This window comes from Mytilus californianus, unplaced genomic scaffold (assembly GCF_021869535.1).
Source record: "Mytilus californianus isolate M0D057914Y unplaced genomic scaffold, xbMytCali1.0.p SCAF_15, whole genome shotgun sequence".
NCBI lineage: Eukaryota > Metazoa > Mollusca > Bivalvia > Mytilida > Mytilidae > Mytilus > Mytilus californianus.
In genome coordinates, this window is record NW_026262637.1 from 22,847,629 (window position 1) to 22,865,325 (window position 17,697).

At 31.3% G+C, this 17,697-nt stretch overlaps 1 protein-coding gene across 2 annotated transcripts in view; it reads left to right on the top strand.

Annotated features, from left to right (window-relative positions):
- Window positions 1-17,697, top strand: part of LOC127725686 (uncharacterized) — a 34,868-nt gene that overhangs the window by 5,638 nt on the left and 11,533 nt on the right. For both annotated transcript variants that reach the window (XM_052232844.1, XM_052232845.1), the window contains exons 2-7: window positions 1,382-1,660; window positions 9,275-9,445; window positions 12,129-12,295; window positions 12,921-13,055; window positions 16,036-16,174; window positions 17,218-17,299. In XM_052232844.1, the coding sequence (XP_052088804.1) occupies window positions 1,454-1,660; window positions 9,275-9,445; window positions 12,129-12,295; window positions 12,921-13,055; window positions 16,036-16,174; window positions 17,218-17,299 (901 nt within the window). In that variant the 5' untranslated portion in view covers window positions 1,382-1,453. The remainder of the gene's footprint in view (window positions 1-1,381; window positions 1,661-9,274; window positions 9,446-12,128; window positions 12,296-12,920; window positions 13,056-16,035; window positions 16,175-17,217; window positions 17,300-17,697) is intronic.

A 17,697-nucleotide genomic window follows, 5' to 3' on the forward strand; every position in this document is an offset into this window, starting at 1 on the left:
TAACGGTATCGTTGTTTTCTATGTAGTCCTTCAGGTTGTAACATGCCCCTAAACTGCAATTTTGCCCAGATTTTGACAAATTTAGATGAATTTTTTCGACTGAATTACAAGTTTCAACTTTCGTCTCTTTTCTTTAATTTTATGGATGTATGAAAAAAATGTTGTAAAATCCTTTTAATATATTTTTCAGACATTTTAATTTTAAAATTCACTGAGTTTCACCAGCATTTTGAACCTTTGAGTGAAACAAATTCAAGAGAAAAGTTAATTCTATCCTTTGATGTTTATCCAAAACTTTACCCATGCTTGTCAGAACAATATAGTTCGCCGTCAAGCAGTGCTTAATAAAGATGTTCGCATGAATTCCTCAGCCATATGCTCTAGGATCGGAATTAATCTCAATCGCATGTCTAACTTAGAGAACCCAATGTGGAAATTTAACACAGACAAGTACAGGACGAGATTTATTAATATATGTATATAAACTGAGTACAGTAAGTGCATTCAGTTTAAAAACATATATTGTTTGTTTGTTTGCACCTGTCCTAAGTCAGGAATCTGATGTTCAGTAGTTGTCGTTTGTTGATGTGGTTCATAAGTGTTTCTCGCTTCTCGTTTTTTATATAGATTAGACCGTTAGTTTTCCCGTTTGAATGGTTTTACACTAGTAATTTTTTGGGGCCCTTTATAGCTTACTGTTCGGTGTGAGCCAAGGCTCCGTGTTGAAGACCGTACTGGGACCTATAATGGTTTACTTTTATGAATTCTGACTTGGATGGAGAGTTGTCTCATTGGCACTCATACCACATCTTCTTATATCTATTAACAAAATCTCGTCTTGTACCTGTGGAATTTAATAAAAAAAAAACACCAAAAAAAAATCAATCGATTTCAACCAGCGGTTTCTGAGAGCACGACCCTTAATTGGAAATTGAGAAAGTCAGAACCCATCATCGGTCGTGAACGGGTGGATACTTGATAAAGGGTCAGGCTGGGGTCCTCCATTTCTGTATTCTTTAATTTTTAGGCCATTTTTCTCTATTCTTTATACTTTTTCCCCATCATTCTCTATTCTTCATATTTTAGCACCTCATTATTCTATTCTTTATTTCCCCCCCCCCCCCCCCACATTTTTCTCTATTTTGTAAACCCCCATCCACTGCCTCTTGATATATGTAAGGATTTTTCAGTAAACCGAGTTTTAACGTTTGACAATATTTGCGATCATAACATACGTTCCGTGTTACCTGACGTCACGTTTCATAATCGAAATAGACTATAGCAATGAAAGTATTAGTAACTAGGTACGCTATACCAATCAATTTCATACCGGGCATTTAATTTACCTGTAAAATTTTCATTTAATGATCTTTAATTATAGGGAACGGTTTAAAAACCAACAGGATGCATTATAGGTGGTAAAAAAGCAATCAACTTGGATAAAATAATAAACATGCAAACAATGGAACGTGCACCCGTCTCTCTATCAATTTTGCGAAAGGATGGAGATGTGAAAAGGGGGGATAAAATGTCCACTTTCACCAACTATGTGCCAAACTGGAGGGGTCATGGAGGGAGACATCCGACCCATAGTAGTGTAGAGTTTGACAGACAACTGGACAAAATTTCTCTTTGGATTGAAGAATGGAACCACGAACAGGTAATCATCTAACAACAACACATAATTTCACTGTTTTTAATTCAACTGGCATTGAATGATCTACGCTAATACTGTAATATACAATACACTACAATACATAAGTCCTGGTTTCTATCCGAGACTACTATAACACATACATATATTATAGTAGTCTCCGGTTGTATGTTATATTCCATACTGTCATTCAACAATATTACTTATGTATTATAATACGGTATTAGAATCAGTTCAACAAAATACTTAACAGAGGCGGATTTAGAGGGGGCCCGACCCCCCTTTTGTGGGAAAAATTTGGTTGATTATATAGGGAATCACTGAAGCATGACTAGAGCGGGTCCCCTCTTACACAGTCAGTGGGCCACCACTTATGAAAATTTCTGGATCCACCACTGATACTATACAATAATTTGAGAAGATGTCAACATACTTCTGTAACATTTATCCTTAACACAATCAAAAATTTAAGAAAGAATGAATATATTTTGTCAATTGAATAAATAATTAAAGACTATTCTTTTTTCTTTTAAATATTAAAAAAAAAATATAATTGAACATTGGCAAATACAATGAAATAAAAGGGTACCATATTAAAGGGAAAATGTTACAACTTTTGGCTCATATATTTTATAAAAGAAGAAAAAAGCTAAAGCATTTTCTCATATGTTAAAAGTTATAAAGCAAATTATCAAAGCTATCCTTTGAACTTATATTTTATAAAGTTTTATATATAATAAATATGCAAACATTTAAAAAATAGTTACCCTTCATATTTATTTATTTATATAACATCAAATAATACAAATGTTAAATTCCCATATATGAATAAAGATTAAGCCACTGTAATACAAATGAAAGAATTTTAAAACTTCTAAGAGATCATTTTTCGATAAGTGTCGCTCTCTTTTGTCAAACAAAATAATAAAATAAAGAAATATCCCATTTCAAATGACAATACATGTTTAATTTGTTTACATTTTTCCTGGTAACTGACAGATATATTTAATGGTAGATTAGAAAAATATAATGCAATCACTTTTGTTTCCCCCAATTTTATATTCCTAGGTAATTAGTAAATGTTGATTAAAGAATTGAAAAGAAATGTATTAATTGTTCTATTAAATACTAAATAAGTCTATTATTAAGTTCAACTCTTTAAATGTTCAATGGATCTAAGTGCAAATTTAACAAATGAATTGTTCAAAGGATTTATTTATTTGCCAGTTGATTTAATTTTGAATCATTGAAATATGAAGTGTTTTATAATAGTAAAAGGCAGACTGATTTGAATATATACATATATATGATATGACATTATATTGTAGCAATAAGATAATTAGAAAATCTTGGAACCACAGAATAAGATGAAAATCAACTCTAAATGAAACTGTTGGCTTAGTATAAATTCATTGAAATTGAAAGAAATGACAGTACTAAGTGCAAACAAAGTATTTCCGAAAATTATTGATTTAAACAAGGATTTGTACACTATACAAATCCTTTATTGAAAGATTAAATGTACTTTATAATTTTTGACAAAACTTTAAAAATTAAATTTATATAAAGACAATTCACAAATCTTGTTTACCTATATATGAAATTAATACAGAATGTTAATCATAGATTGAATAACAAGCTACAGTTTTAATTGCCATTTAATGGGTATCCTGTTTAAATTTCTGAAGGATTAACGAGAAATCAAATATTTACTTACCATCGTAAATTAAGGATGTAGTTAGGTGAAATTGAAAAAATCTAGAATTTATAATTGATACTATAAAATCAGAAGAGCATTAGTAAAGGAACAAAATAAGCTAAAAATATTGATAGGTTATGGAACTCCTTTTTGTGATATTTGATTTTTAAAAAATGGCGGGAAAAGGTTGACTCAACCTTTTACCTTATACTTAGCATTGGCATTATTTGGGTCTCAAATCATAAGAAAAAAAATCTAGAATCTCCTTAAATTTTGGTAATGACCTTTTGATGAGCTATTGAAGTCTTCTATGAAAAGAAAAATGGGTGATATGGGGCAAAATACTTTACCCTGTATAGTAGGAAAAACCCAAGAAGTCCGAACATCTGACAAAATTTCATAAGCCTGACCTGAGTACATCCTTAAGGTATAAATAAAAAAAAAGTTATGCCTGCCTTCTGATTTCCACTCGAAAAAAAGCCTGTTTTAGTGTAAAAGGTTTTCCAAGAATCATTTCAGATTTAAATATTCATTGGCATAAAAATTAGATTGTTAGTAGACAGTAATTACAGATGCAATTCATAAATAAAACATAGAATTTACAAAAATGTTCAGAAACATATATCAAAGTTGTATGATCATTCATGAAATTTTCTCTTGTAGATTCAGTTTTTACTATGCCCATGCTATTATGTAACCAAGCTTATACATGTAGTTGTACCTTTGACTGCCACTGGTGATATGCCTTGGGTTGACAATAAGTGTTCTTTATTAACCAGGTTTTCAGAAGGAAAAATCCAATTATTGTCCCCCCCACGACACAGCGTCCATCTGTCCATCCATCTATCCGTTTATCCGTCTGTCTGTGCATCTGTCTGGTCTTGTAAGCACACTCTTGTGTACAATTCTTTCCAAATTTTTATAAAACTTATATTATAGATTTATTTCAGCAATTTCTCGGATGAGTTCGAAAATCAGTGCCAATGAATCTTTTTTAAAAGAGTTACACCCCTTGGAAACATTAATTATATGGGAAATTGCATCGTTTGCACTCTCATTTGTACAATTTTTGCCAGATTTTTATATAACTTATATTATAGGTTTATATCAACAATGTCTTGGACGTGTTCGAAAATCAGTGCTTATTAATCATTTTTAAAAGAGTTATGCACCTTAGAAACATTAATTATATGGAAAATTACATTGTGAGCACTCTCATGTGTACAATTCTTGCCAGATTGTTATGAAATTTATATCATAGGTTTATATCAGCAATGTCTTGGACAAATTCCAAAATCAGTGCAGACTAATTATTTTTAAAAGAGTTATGCCCTTAGAAACATTAATTGTATGGAAAATTGCATCGTTAGCGCTCTCAAGTGAACAATTCTTGCCAGATTTTTATGAAACTTATATCATAGGTATATATCAGCAATGTCTTTGACAATTTTGAAAATAGTGCTAATTAAATATTTTTAACGAGTTATGCCCCTTGGAAATATTAATTATATGAGAAATTGCATTGCATTTGCTCTCAAGCCTTCATTTCTTTAAGATATTTAAAAAAAGTTTTTAAGAACCCCCCAAAAAGTTTATTTTTTTAGTTATTGCCCTTGCACCTAAGACAGATAAAATATGCAATGCAAGGGGACATTGGAACTCTGTTCTTTTATTAAAATGGTGAAGTACAGCAGGTGGGCGGAGTGCAACAGTTGTTACTGATGACAAATGTGAAGATTTTCACTTTTATTGGTCTATAGTTATGGTCCTTGATATATCAGAAAATGGCACTTTATATCATTTCTGTGCAATAACTTGTGAACCTTTACATCAGAGGTTTTCTAAAAAAATTGATATATGTTGTTCCTGGTGATAAAATTGAGATCAAGTTTGATATTGACAATTTTCACTTTTACAGTTCAGGAGTTATAGTCCTTAATATATTGGAAAATGACATGTTATGTTGTTTCCATGCAATTACTTATGAACCAGTCAACCAATGCTTATCAATTCTTAATATGTTGTTACTGATGTCAAAATGGAGGTCAAGTTCCATATTGACGATTTTCACTTTTGCAGTTCAAGAGTTACAGGTTTGCTGTCAGTTTTGATTATGAAATTTTACAATCGATCATCTAGTTTGAATGTCTCAACTGATTTGTTTTGGATTGTAAACAATGATCAGAAAATCACTTATTTTAAGGTGATTTAAGGTGTGTAGTTGTGTAATGGTCATATTTGCTCAGATTGTGACTTTGTCTGGCTTTTTTCAAGAATGACCATGTGGAATTTCCATGTGAGTACAGACAAATAAATATTTTTGTGGTTCAAAATGTCTTTCACTATCCTTTTTGTGTACAAAATGCTACACTTTTCGAGATATAAGTTGTAGAAAAAGATCATGATCTATTGGCATATCTATATAAAGTAAGGAGATGTGGTGTGATTTTTAGATGAGAAAACTATCCACCAAAGTTCATATGGCATGGATATAAGCAATTATAGGTCACTGTATAGTTTACAAAGAAAAATATACTCTATTGTATGATTTTTCCCCCTTTTTGACAGTTTTGTCTGTTGAAACGGTTGTTTGTTGAATAAGGGATTTATGGCGCTTTTTATTCATTTCAACAATTTTTTTGCTGTCCGATTTCATTAGAGAAGGATACAGGAGTATGCAGGATGAATCATGCTGTTCAGCAGGTTCTTTATAAATTCCATTGTGTCACGATAGATCAGGTCCATCTTTCCATTTTTGTCTATGAACATTCTTCCATAGGGATCAGGATGATCAGGCAGTAAACAACAACATGTTAACTGATAAGGTGATCTGAACTGGTATAGATTTACAAACCACAGATATACATAAAAGGAGAAGTGGGTTGTATACCTCAATGAGACAGCAAACCTACCCCCAAAAAATGACTGAAAGACATCTGGAGGTCAACATTCAGTCTTCAACAATAGATAAGTGTCTGTACAGTATGTCATGCTCTAAATTGTCTTCTTGTTCACTGTGGCCCTTTCCTTTACCATATAAGTGGTTGTGATGAATTTATGTATAGTTTTAAACTTGAAACACAATTTGTGATAAAGTCAAGTTTTTTAATTGAGTTTTCAAATCACCTGTTGCTTGCATCTTTACAGTATGAGACAACAGAATACTTTTTCTTTTAGATATCCTGTTTCAGTTTATGGGTACAATTAATTATTTTACAACCTGTTTGTAACAACACTAAATAGGTTAAAAACTATTTTATGTTCCAAATCTTTATGTTGAACTTTAAATAGAGATATATGATTCCAATTAACCTAAGTAAATGAATTAATCGATAAACAACCATTTTACTGCTGTTTTAAGTTAGCAATTTTGTAGAATTAAATATGTTTTTCTGGCTGTTTTATTTTCAGCGTAGCATGGATAAATATTGATTTTTTGTCGTTACAACATGATGTAGATTGACACTTGTTTTGTAGAAATTTAATTGAAATATTGATATTAGTCTAGCTCAACAGCTGAGGTATATATTTGAAAACAAAAAAGATAGAATTTCACTGAAACATTGTTTTTCAATAAAACCTTGAATTACTACATACTTTTTGTAGACTATGTAAAATTCATGAAACATTGACAAAACAAATAAGATAATAATGTATATTCAAATTCTACCATAAAGTTTTAAACTATGATCATCAGAATTATATTCAACATTTATCTTTTAAAGATCACCTCAGGAGAACTCGGTGAACGAGTGGTTTAAAAAGTCGAACTACTGTATCACTAGCTAGTCAACACTGAGGTTGTGAGTTTGAATCCTGCACATGGCAGATGCGCTTGACTCCAATCTTAATTGACTAGGATTGTCAGTTTTCCTACCGAAGGTCGTAACAGGTTCTCTCCGGGCAGTCCGCTTCCTCCACCAATAAAAACTGTCTGCCACGAAATAGCACAATAGTGCTGAAACACCAATCAATCAATTTAAAGATCACCTCAGCCTTGATAAGCCTCCAACCTTGAATTGGTCAGCACAACTCTTAAATATGTTCTCATAGTTCTTGAATTTTTCTGCACAACCTCATGAATCCTCATCATCAAGTATAATTTTTAGGCTCAACATAAGGTTATATAATAATAGATATTAAAAAAATATAATACACAATGCAATTTTAAGCTATTGAAACTATTTGTTGGGAAGTTTTATCAAAGAACTCATCATGGATTGATTTGCAGACAGTGTTGGTTATTTCTTAAGTTTCCTGATAAAAGTTAGATATGCAAATACCTGTTAATTTGATAACAAAATGTTTTGTTAAACTGCATTTGTCAATTGGACCCTCAGATCACTTTGAGACAACAATTTAAGTATTATTTTGTATGCTAATGGGTATTAAGACATAATAATCATCAAAAATTACAGGCACAGAGAATATTTAATATCTTTAATACATATATTTACTTTTCTCTTTATTACTGCATTAAATATAAGAATTTGGCACATTAATCTGTTTGGTGTTATGAAGAATTTAATAACGTAATTTTATTTTGCAATCAATAAGTTCAAATATTTACACACTCTATACATGGTGATAAAATATATCATATTGAATTCTAAGATCAATTATTTTGCAACAAGTAAAGATTTTGTTTGTAAAACTACATGACTGAAGAGCTCAATAATGTTTATACATTTACCAAAAACTCTTAAAATCATGTTATATTGTACCCTTTTTCTTTATTCTTCCTTCCATGGTAAATTTTACATCTACAGCACTAACATGACTATTTTTAACCTTCCAGTAACAAGAGTTATCTCCCATGATATATTATTGACTGACTGTTGTAATTCATTATATATTCATAAGGATAACTTCAGACTATTTGTGGTGTTATCTTTAACTCTAGACCTGCAGCTACCAACTAGCAGGTAACAGGTATCAATGAGTATCAAAGAGAACCCCTAATAAATCCATGCTATGCAAGGACCATCTAGATGCTGAATAGCAATAAAAGTTCTGTTACTTTGATAAACTGTTTTTCCCAGTAGTTATAGGCAGAGTTGTATCATACATATATCCACTTGTAATTTTATCTTCGCACCAAATTATACTACTCCCTTTAAGTTCTTATTGTTTTACAGTGGCTACCATAGTTTTGTTGTATGATAAACTACCACAAAGACCTTATAAAAAATGTTTTATTTCTTGTGATTTCCTCTATGAAATATATGAACATACTTGTCTTTTATTTGTTTTTACCATAAAATCAGCAAAAATTAGCCTTTTATTATTATATAATCTTAAAAGAGGGGAGATAAACAGCTTGAAGGAAAAGACTCGGGACATTCTAACTTAGTTTACATCATGCCTCAACTCTTTACACCAAACCTTTATACTAATGACTTCAATTTTTGTTTAGGGGGGATAAACTAACGGTAATTATTTTACTATTATGTACCTTAGATAATTGATGTGCCGACTGTCAGTCAGTGTCCTCCAGAGGAGTGATGGTAGTGTGCAGAATAGAACAACTGGATTGTTTCAGTTAATTAGAAAGAATGGGGTAGTGTAGCCTGTAATTCAGTGGTTGTCATTATTTCATGTCTGTCATATTAGTTTTTTGATAAATTGTATTGTTATAAATCCGGCTACTAGTTTTCTCATTTGAAATGATTCTCGTTTTTCATGTGGGAGCCTTTTAAAGATGACTGGTAATACCGTATGCGTTTTCTCGTTGTTGAAGGCCTACAGTGACCTATAATTGTTTATATCCTCGCCATTTGAACTCTGGTGGATAGTTGTCTCATTGGCAATCATACCACATCTCCTTATTTTTATATAGTTAAGAGCTTGTTATTCTTGACATACCTGTTGAACCAAATCATGAACCTTCAATATTATATAACACTTGACTTTTCTTCCAGAGATGTCAGTTGATAGAGGCCCTCTTAAGGAGAAGTAATCACCAACAATTTCAGTTTCTATATACTGTAATGCAGCCACATCAACATAGAGATTTCATGTATACAGCTCAGAAACAGTTCCCAGAAACAGAGTTCACACCTGTCAGCACACATACAACAAGAGAGGTCAAGGTCAGTATACTGTGTGGGCCCCCCCTTTTTTGGGAAAAATTTGGTTGATTATATAGGGAATCACTGAAGCATGACTGGAGTGGGCCCCCTCTTAGGCAGTCAGTGGGCCACCACTTATGAAAATTTCTAGATCCGCCACTGGTTTCTGAAAAGAGAGGTTAGACTTTTCATAACAAAATAACATAAATTGAGTGCTTGAAGTAATTAATAACCATGTATTGATTGTCAAAATTTTTTTGCGTCTGAAATCAAAAGGTTTTACTCATTTCACATTAGCTAAGGATCTTTCAGTTTTTAGGTTTTGAACTTTTCACATAATATTTTGGTTATTATATATATTATGCGTCAATTAGAATACAGATTTTGTGAAATTTTGAGTTTGAAATATTTTCATCTATGTCTGAGATTTAATCGTGTTCAAAACTGTTCATCCAGATTTTGCTTTCATTGCAGTTTTATTTGATTCAAACCTTACAAAAGGCATTATTGAAGGAGTTTAGAACTTCCCACAGATATCTTTGGATCAACGCATTATTTATGTTATTTGTAATGTTTAAGAAAAGTTTCATATTTGTATACAAAACTTTTTAAAACTAGCCCACTGTGAAATCTACTTATTTTATTTACATACATGGAAAAATTAAAGGGAAAGTATTTTATGAAATTTGAAAAATGGACAACTTAAATGAACCTTCATGCTGTAAGTTTAGCATAAAACTTAGATTATTAAGAGACAGATACATATATAATGAATGTAATTCTTTATTTTGTGTCAACAAAAGATGGAAAAATTGTGGGAATGACTTACACACTGATTTTAACAGCATAGAAATGATGAAAAGACTCCAACTATTTAAAGTTTTTATATCAGTAATATTTAGAATAATGAATGAAAGGAGATGTGGGAAAATAAGGCATATAACCTTGAACATTTGATGAAAGTGGCATTGGAAAATTATCAAGATGTCATTTTAAATAATTATTGTTTGCACTTCATTTTTGTTCAAACATGTAGAAGTTAATTATGCTAGAAAAAAATTTGTGTCACAAAGCCGTTAGTTAGGTTCATACTTAAAAAAATTTAATTCAAAAGAACATAATGGCTCAATAACTTTATATAACTTCAATCACAAGTTAATATAATGTGATCTCTATATCTTTTCATGATTTTTTTGTAACATATTTTATCTTTCCTTAGAAATAATAACTTTTACTTCACTTCAATTGGTAATTGAATATGAATACATGCATGTACTGTAAATTGCTTTGGCTATACATGTAACCGAAAGTAAACGAACATGAACATAATGTTACTCAAATGGATAGAAGAGAGAAACATGAAGATGAAAAATGAATAGATATATAATTCTGTTTTTGTCTTATTTTAAACAAACCTCTTTGGGTTAAATTTATTTACCCATTTGAAAACTCAACATAAACCTCTAGGTCAAATTTATTTACCAACTTGAAAATTCAACATCTAAAATTTTCTAGGATTATCACCTGGCCTCAAGAATTATTTACAGAAATTCCAGCCTATTCCATTATTTTTTGCATCACTTCATGGGTTCATCAATGCTGGACCTTCCAACCAGATGTTCTATTTGTATGCAGGATTCCATTTAGATTTGTGATAGAAAAGAAAGGATATGGGGATCCATCCATGACACAAAATCAGTACAAGCACAGCAAAAAACACATAAAAAGCAAAGGAACAGCGCTTTTATTGCTGTTCTTCATCTCAAAGTCACAGTGAGACCTCAACACGGAGCAAAAAAACTCTCACCTCACTGCAAGTTTAAGATGGCCCCTAGCACTGGCTTGATTGGAATTCTTTGCAAAAATAATTTGGATAGACTTTTTAAGATATAAAATACCACCAAATCCGGCCCGGTAAAAAAAAGATCATACTGGAAAGTATTACAAATTTAAAACAAAATGGGTCCTACGCACAAGTGTAAATATAAATATATGTAGAATATATATTAGTAATTAAGGTATAATGTGAGCATTCCATGGAAGGCCATAAAATGTGGTTTAGGATCCTATCCCCTCAACTAAACACAGGAAAAACAGAATAATTTTTCTATGCATCCTGAAAAAAATATGATGAATTATATATTCACCTCTCTAACAATCCTTTATTATAAAAAAGTAGTTTAGGGATGATAACTGAAGTTTGATTTGATCATATTAGCTACACTTAACTTTTGCAGAAAGTCTGTGAACTGTATGTATGCACACTTTGAGTTTGATTTTTCACAATAAATTTGGCTTCTTCTCAGAGGCAATATTGCTGCTTTTCAATGAAGGAACTGACAGCAAATTATTGGTAAAGTTCAATATAGATCATCACAGGTTTAACAGTGCAGGAGTTGTGTCCCTTGAAAAACTTAAAGTCATAAAACTAAATGTTCTAGACAATTATTTTTATCTTGCTTATAGTAAATGTCTTGATCTTTAAGTTAAAGATTAAAACCTTTTAATAACAGATCAGGTTTGATCTTATACAGATTAATGATTATATTCAGGCAATACCACTTTTGAAAAAATTAGCAATTCAATCCTAAGTTTTCTAACTAACCTATTAGTTAACAGTGACCCTTTTAAAAATGTTTTCCCTCAAATCACAGTAAGGCATTGAATTTACATTTCATTAATGTGTTTTCCAACTATATTGTAGAGACGAGTACAGCTCCACAGAGAGGACAATTATTACAGAGTTAAGAGTGCTTACTTCCACTTGGATGATGAAGTAAAGGAACAAAACAAAGTGATCCGTAGTGTCAGATTACCGGAAATTCTTCAAGATAATCACATCATTATTCACAAAAATGACACCAGTATCAGGTATTATTTGTTTGTTAATCAGGATTTGAAATTAAATACAATTAATATTTATCAGCCAATTGCCCAAAATATAATTGTGGCATGTATTTTGTCCACACACTGGTATTATCCACCAATTAAGTTCATCCAATAGTACCCTTCTATCATAAGATCTGGCAGTAGTAAAACATTAGGGGGAAACCAAATAACTAAAGAAACATTATGAAACAATATAGATGTAGATAACCCGATATCTATCAATCTCTCAAAAAGGGTAGATAACTCCATAAATTTCATATATGTTTAACTGAGACATGCCTGAGAATGCTTGAAGATTGTGAATATCAATATAAGGTAAAACACTTCAGTATTAAAGTCAACCCTTTTGCAATATTAAATGTATTTATTTACTGAAAATTTTGATCAGAATCCAAAGTCTCCAGAATACCAGTATATATACCACAGTTTGCATAATTCCCAGACAGACTGCTCCCTACCAGTAATGTGTGAAATTTCCATCTTTGAAACTATCTTTTTCTCCTTTTAAATTAATATACCGGTACATTGTTTTTTTGTATTATAGAGCATAGTGAAATGCTTTATCAATGATTACTTAAAACATATGCTTAAAATCCACTTTATAAAGTTTTGGAACCAAATCTATGGCCAGTCTACCAAAGCTGTGTACAGTTCCAAAGAGAAGATCAAACAAGAGTATCAGAAAGTATAAATTGTTACAGACCAGTAAAGAAGAACTATACAATGGTCCAGCTGTTGACAGGTATTAAATATTTTTTGTTTGGTGGTCACTTTCTTGGTTCATTGTATGACCAAGCTGTACAGTCCCTGTCTCCATTAGACAAATGTTAGATTGTGCACAATAGTGGAAAATTGAGAATTTAGATCAATGATCTTAAATGTGTATGATAGACAGGATGGCCATAATTCATGCTTTTGACCCAGATAGCAAATTCTTTTTTTAACATTATGTACCCACAATTTTGCCTACACTAAGTTTCAGAGAGTCTCTTATCTGTTTGGTACTTGTAAAATTGTGACATTTATAAATGTATAAGTGCACTTTAAAATGTTTAATATAGTTCTTATGTGATGTTTTCTGGTCATATTTTATTAAGAAACTTCTTCTTGAAAGTGTACATAAGTTATGTTTATGTGTCCACTCCTGATAAGAAAATAATTTATCTTTTTTACCTCAAATATTAATATAAGCATTTGGCATGGTGCCTTTATCCTCATAGTCAAATACTGCTTTTCTATTAAGGAACAAACATTTCTAATAACTTCCTGTCCAAGGTTACATGCATTTTGAAAAGGCATCAACATTGAATTAAAAGGGGGAAAATCAGTTCTGCTTTGAAAATAATAAGCTGGTGACCTATAGTTGTAAACTTCTAAGTCATTTGGTCTCTGGTGGAGAGTTGTCTCATTGGTAATCATACCACATCTTCTTATTTTTATACTAACTATTGCATGGCTTTTGTAAGAAAGACTGCGTTCTGAAAGAAAACATCTTAAATTAGAGGTACCGGTTATAATAATGGTCATGTTTATAAAGGATTCTTAACATTTCTCTTCAAATTGTACTCATAAACTGTCTATTTATAGCAGTTTATGGATATTTTATGAAGAGTTCCTGTTTAAATCCTCCAATTTATATTACTCATTGTCTGGCCATTGACATAATTATGTGCACATTTTAAGTTTATCGTAAATATTTAATACCTGTAATATAAGTATATTAAAATTTCATAATCTTTACAATAAATTTTCAGGTATTTACTAATGACTTAATTACTTTCTGTCAGGACTATGATTATGACAAAATTAGTCAGAACTTGGACAGGAATTTTCACAAGCAGATGTTATTAAGATTTCTGGATATTTTTCTATAAAATCAGTTTAAAAGTTTTAGGGATAACAAACATGCATTTGGTAGGAAATAGAATAGTCTGTTTAAATTGCAGTCTATAAATATAGTTTATTAGAAAGGTTTTTGTAAGGCAAGAATAATTAAAATTGAAGTACATTTGTACCGTTAATCTGGGACTATTATACATAGTTATGTTAGTATAATAGTCCCAGCGTTAATTACATATTTTATTGGTTTATATTTTCTGATGGTATAAAGCCAAAAAAGCCGTTATGTAATGAAAACAAGTTTAAATTAATAAATATTGCTGAATCATGTAGGATATTAAAATACACATACATATACCTCTTTGTAATAAAGCATTAAAATAGATAAAAAAAAAAGTGATATGTAAGGGACTAATAGCCTATTTATTGTGATATGTATTGCTGTTGTGACATCTTGAAAAACAAGGTATACAAGCCTTCAAACATTTACAGGTTAATTTCCTACAAAGAGACTTGTAAAAACACTTACAAAACCCTTGACCATTTCCAAATGACTGCTTAAACTGCTTGTCACTAACTAATATCAGCATACAAGTCATCACCATTCTATAATGTTCTTTTGGTAAAGCAAACACCAATCAATCAATCATTCAATATAGGAAACAAACAAAAACAGCAGTTGTTTAGATGCACCTCCTGAAAACTCAATCTGTCTTTCAAAGTTTTTATTCATCCCATGTGTACTTATGTACAGCTAGCTAGGGCCAACCATGCATTTTAAATCTGATGGATAGTTCTTCTTCAGTTTTTAATGGTCTTTATATTTTATATTTTAGGTTTGAGATTTTGTATATCCAAATTAGATGAAAATTCAAGAAATAAATGTTGATTTTGAGTTTTTTGAGTTTTTATACGCCCGTTTACGGGACGTATTATGGTATACCGTTGACCGTCTGTCTGTCCGTCCGTCGTCAACATGTTGGACATTAACTAAAAAAAGCTTTGACCAATAAGCATGAAACTTGGGTGAATTGTTTATATCTATTGACGTGAGCTCCCTTTCGTTATTTATAAATTTCAGATTTACCTTTTCCGAGTTTTGGGGTTTTATTCATTAAAAAAGGGGAGATTTTCCAGTTTTCCGACAATAACTCAAGAATGCTTTCACCAACTTGCAAGAAATTTTGGTGAATTGTTTATATCTATTGACATGAGCTCCCTTTTGGGTTTTTATAAATTTTAGATTTAACGTTTCCAAGTTACAGGATTTTATTCACAAAAAAAGGGGGATTTTCCAGTTTTCCGACAATAACTAAAAAATGCTTTTGGCAGTTCTCATGAAACTTTGTTGAATTGTTTATATCTGTTGATGTAAGCCCCTTTAGAATTTTATAAATTTTAGATTTTACATTTCTGAGTTATGGGGTTTTATTCATTAAAAAAGGGGTGATTTTCCAGTTTCTGGACAATAACTCAAAAATGCTTTCAGCAGTTCTCATGAAACTTATGTGAATTATTTATAGCTATTGATGTAATCTCCTTATTGATTTTCATAAATTGCAAATATGACATTGAGAAGAAATTGACTTTTTTTGTTTATAGTCTGACAACAGATTTACTGCGCAACAGCACAGTGTATTGCACAACAGCAAGAAATCTTTAATTGAATATAAATTCAATTCATATAACCAATTTCAAGTTCTTTGACTACATTTATGCAGGAACCTATAAAATGTCAAATATCTAATTACAATCCAAATTCAGACCTGTATCAAGCTTGAATATTGTGTCCATTTTTGCCCCAACTGTTCAGGGTTGGACCTCTGCGGGCGTATCCAGCTGCGCTCAGCGAAGCATTTTATTTCTTTATTGTAACATTTTAGATTTGTTGACATGCCAATAAAACGACACATTCAGAATGAAAGGTTGACACAAAGTGTTCCAGTTTTAAATACTAGTAGTAGAGCTGATAAAAGTGCAATGTCTTCAACCAAACCACCTTCCACTGCCAAATTTACAGAGGTAATTAAACAGAACTAAGTTCAACCATAGCTGTACATGTGTTAATCAGTTTTTATGGCTTCAAGCTTTTTATGGGACCGGGGCAATTCCTGTCGTTCTGAAACATCTAGTTTCCTGTCAGTCTTCAATTTATTAACTTTTTGGGCTGGGGTGGCATAAAGCAACCACAAATCAATCAATCAATTTATTAATTTATTAAGAGCTGACTTAACAAACTTCAGCAAACTGATGTAGATCTAAGATGGAGAAACTTGTGTAGATCTAAGATGGAGTAACTGATGTAGATCTAAGATAGAGTAACTGATGTAGATCTAAGATGGAGTAACTGATGTAGATCTAAGATGGAGTAACTTGTGTAGATCTAAGATGGAGTAACTTGTGTAGATCTAAGATGGAGTGACTTGTGTAGATCTAAGATGGAGTGACTTGTGTAGATGTAAGAACTTGTGTAGATCTAAGATGGAGTGACTTGTGTAGATCTAAGATGGAGTAACTTGTGTAGATGTAAGATGGAGTAACTTGTGTAGATGTAAGATGGAGTAACTTGTGTAGATCTAAGATGGAGTAACTTGTGTAGATCTAAGATGGAGTAACTGATGTAGATCTAAGATGGAGTAACTTGTGCAGATCTAAGATGGAGTAACTTGTGTAGATCTAAGATGGAGTAACTGATGTAGATCTAAGATGGAGTAACTTGGTCAATGTTGATTTCAATGCCTTATAATTCTTTGCATATTCCTTGATTAGAATAAAAAGTGACCTGAGTAAAAATACTGAGATAAAATATTTGGTACAAATCTACCCCTCTTTACAATTTTTTTTTTGTAACATATTATTCAGTAGGAAAAAATATCAGATATTCCATATATAGACTAAATATTCCATGTATAGACTAAATATTCCATGACACCAGCAGGTGAATGCAGGTAGAATGACATAAACCCTAATCGTGTAGAGAAGAAAACTAATTAACTCATTTCTTTTTGATACTAATGAGTGTCCTTATCTTTTAATTGTTTCATAATATATTTTTTATTTTCCAGTCAAAGCCAGACTCTGATCAGATATTCAACCTCAGTACAAATGCCAGTACAGTAGTACATTGGTACACTGACCTTTGGACAGGTAAAAATAGTATAAAATAACACAAAATCGGAAAAAAAAATTCTGGAACATTTTTCCTTGTGGAAAGCTACATTTTTAATGTTGTATACTGGTAAATGATGTAATTTTTTTTAATCCTGAAGGTTCCCACAACCTCCTTTGCTTTGCCTGTATTCCAGTGAAATTTTATGTAGATTTGATTTTAATTTTTTCTATGACTGCAAAAAATTTGCGTTCGTATATTGCTATCATGTCGTCTTCATCGTCGTCCGAAGACATTTGGTTTCCAGACAATAACTTAAGTATCAAAGAATGGATCTCTATGAAACTTAATCACAAGGTTCAATAGCACAAAAGGAAGGTTGGTATTGATTTTGGGGGTTTATGGTCCCAACTGTTAAGGAATAAGGGGTCAAAAA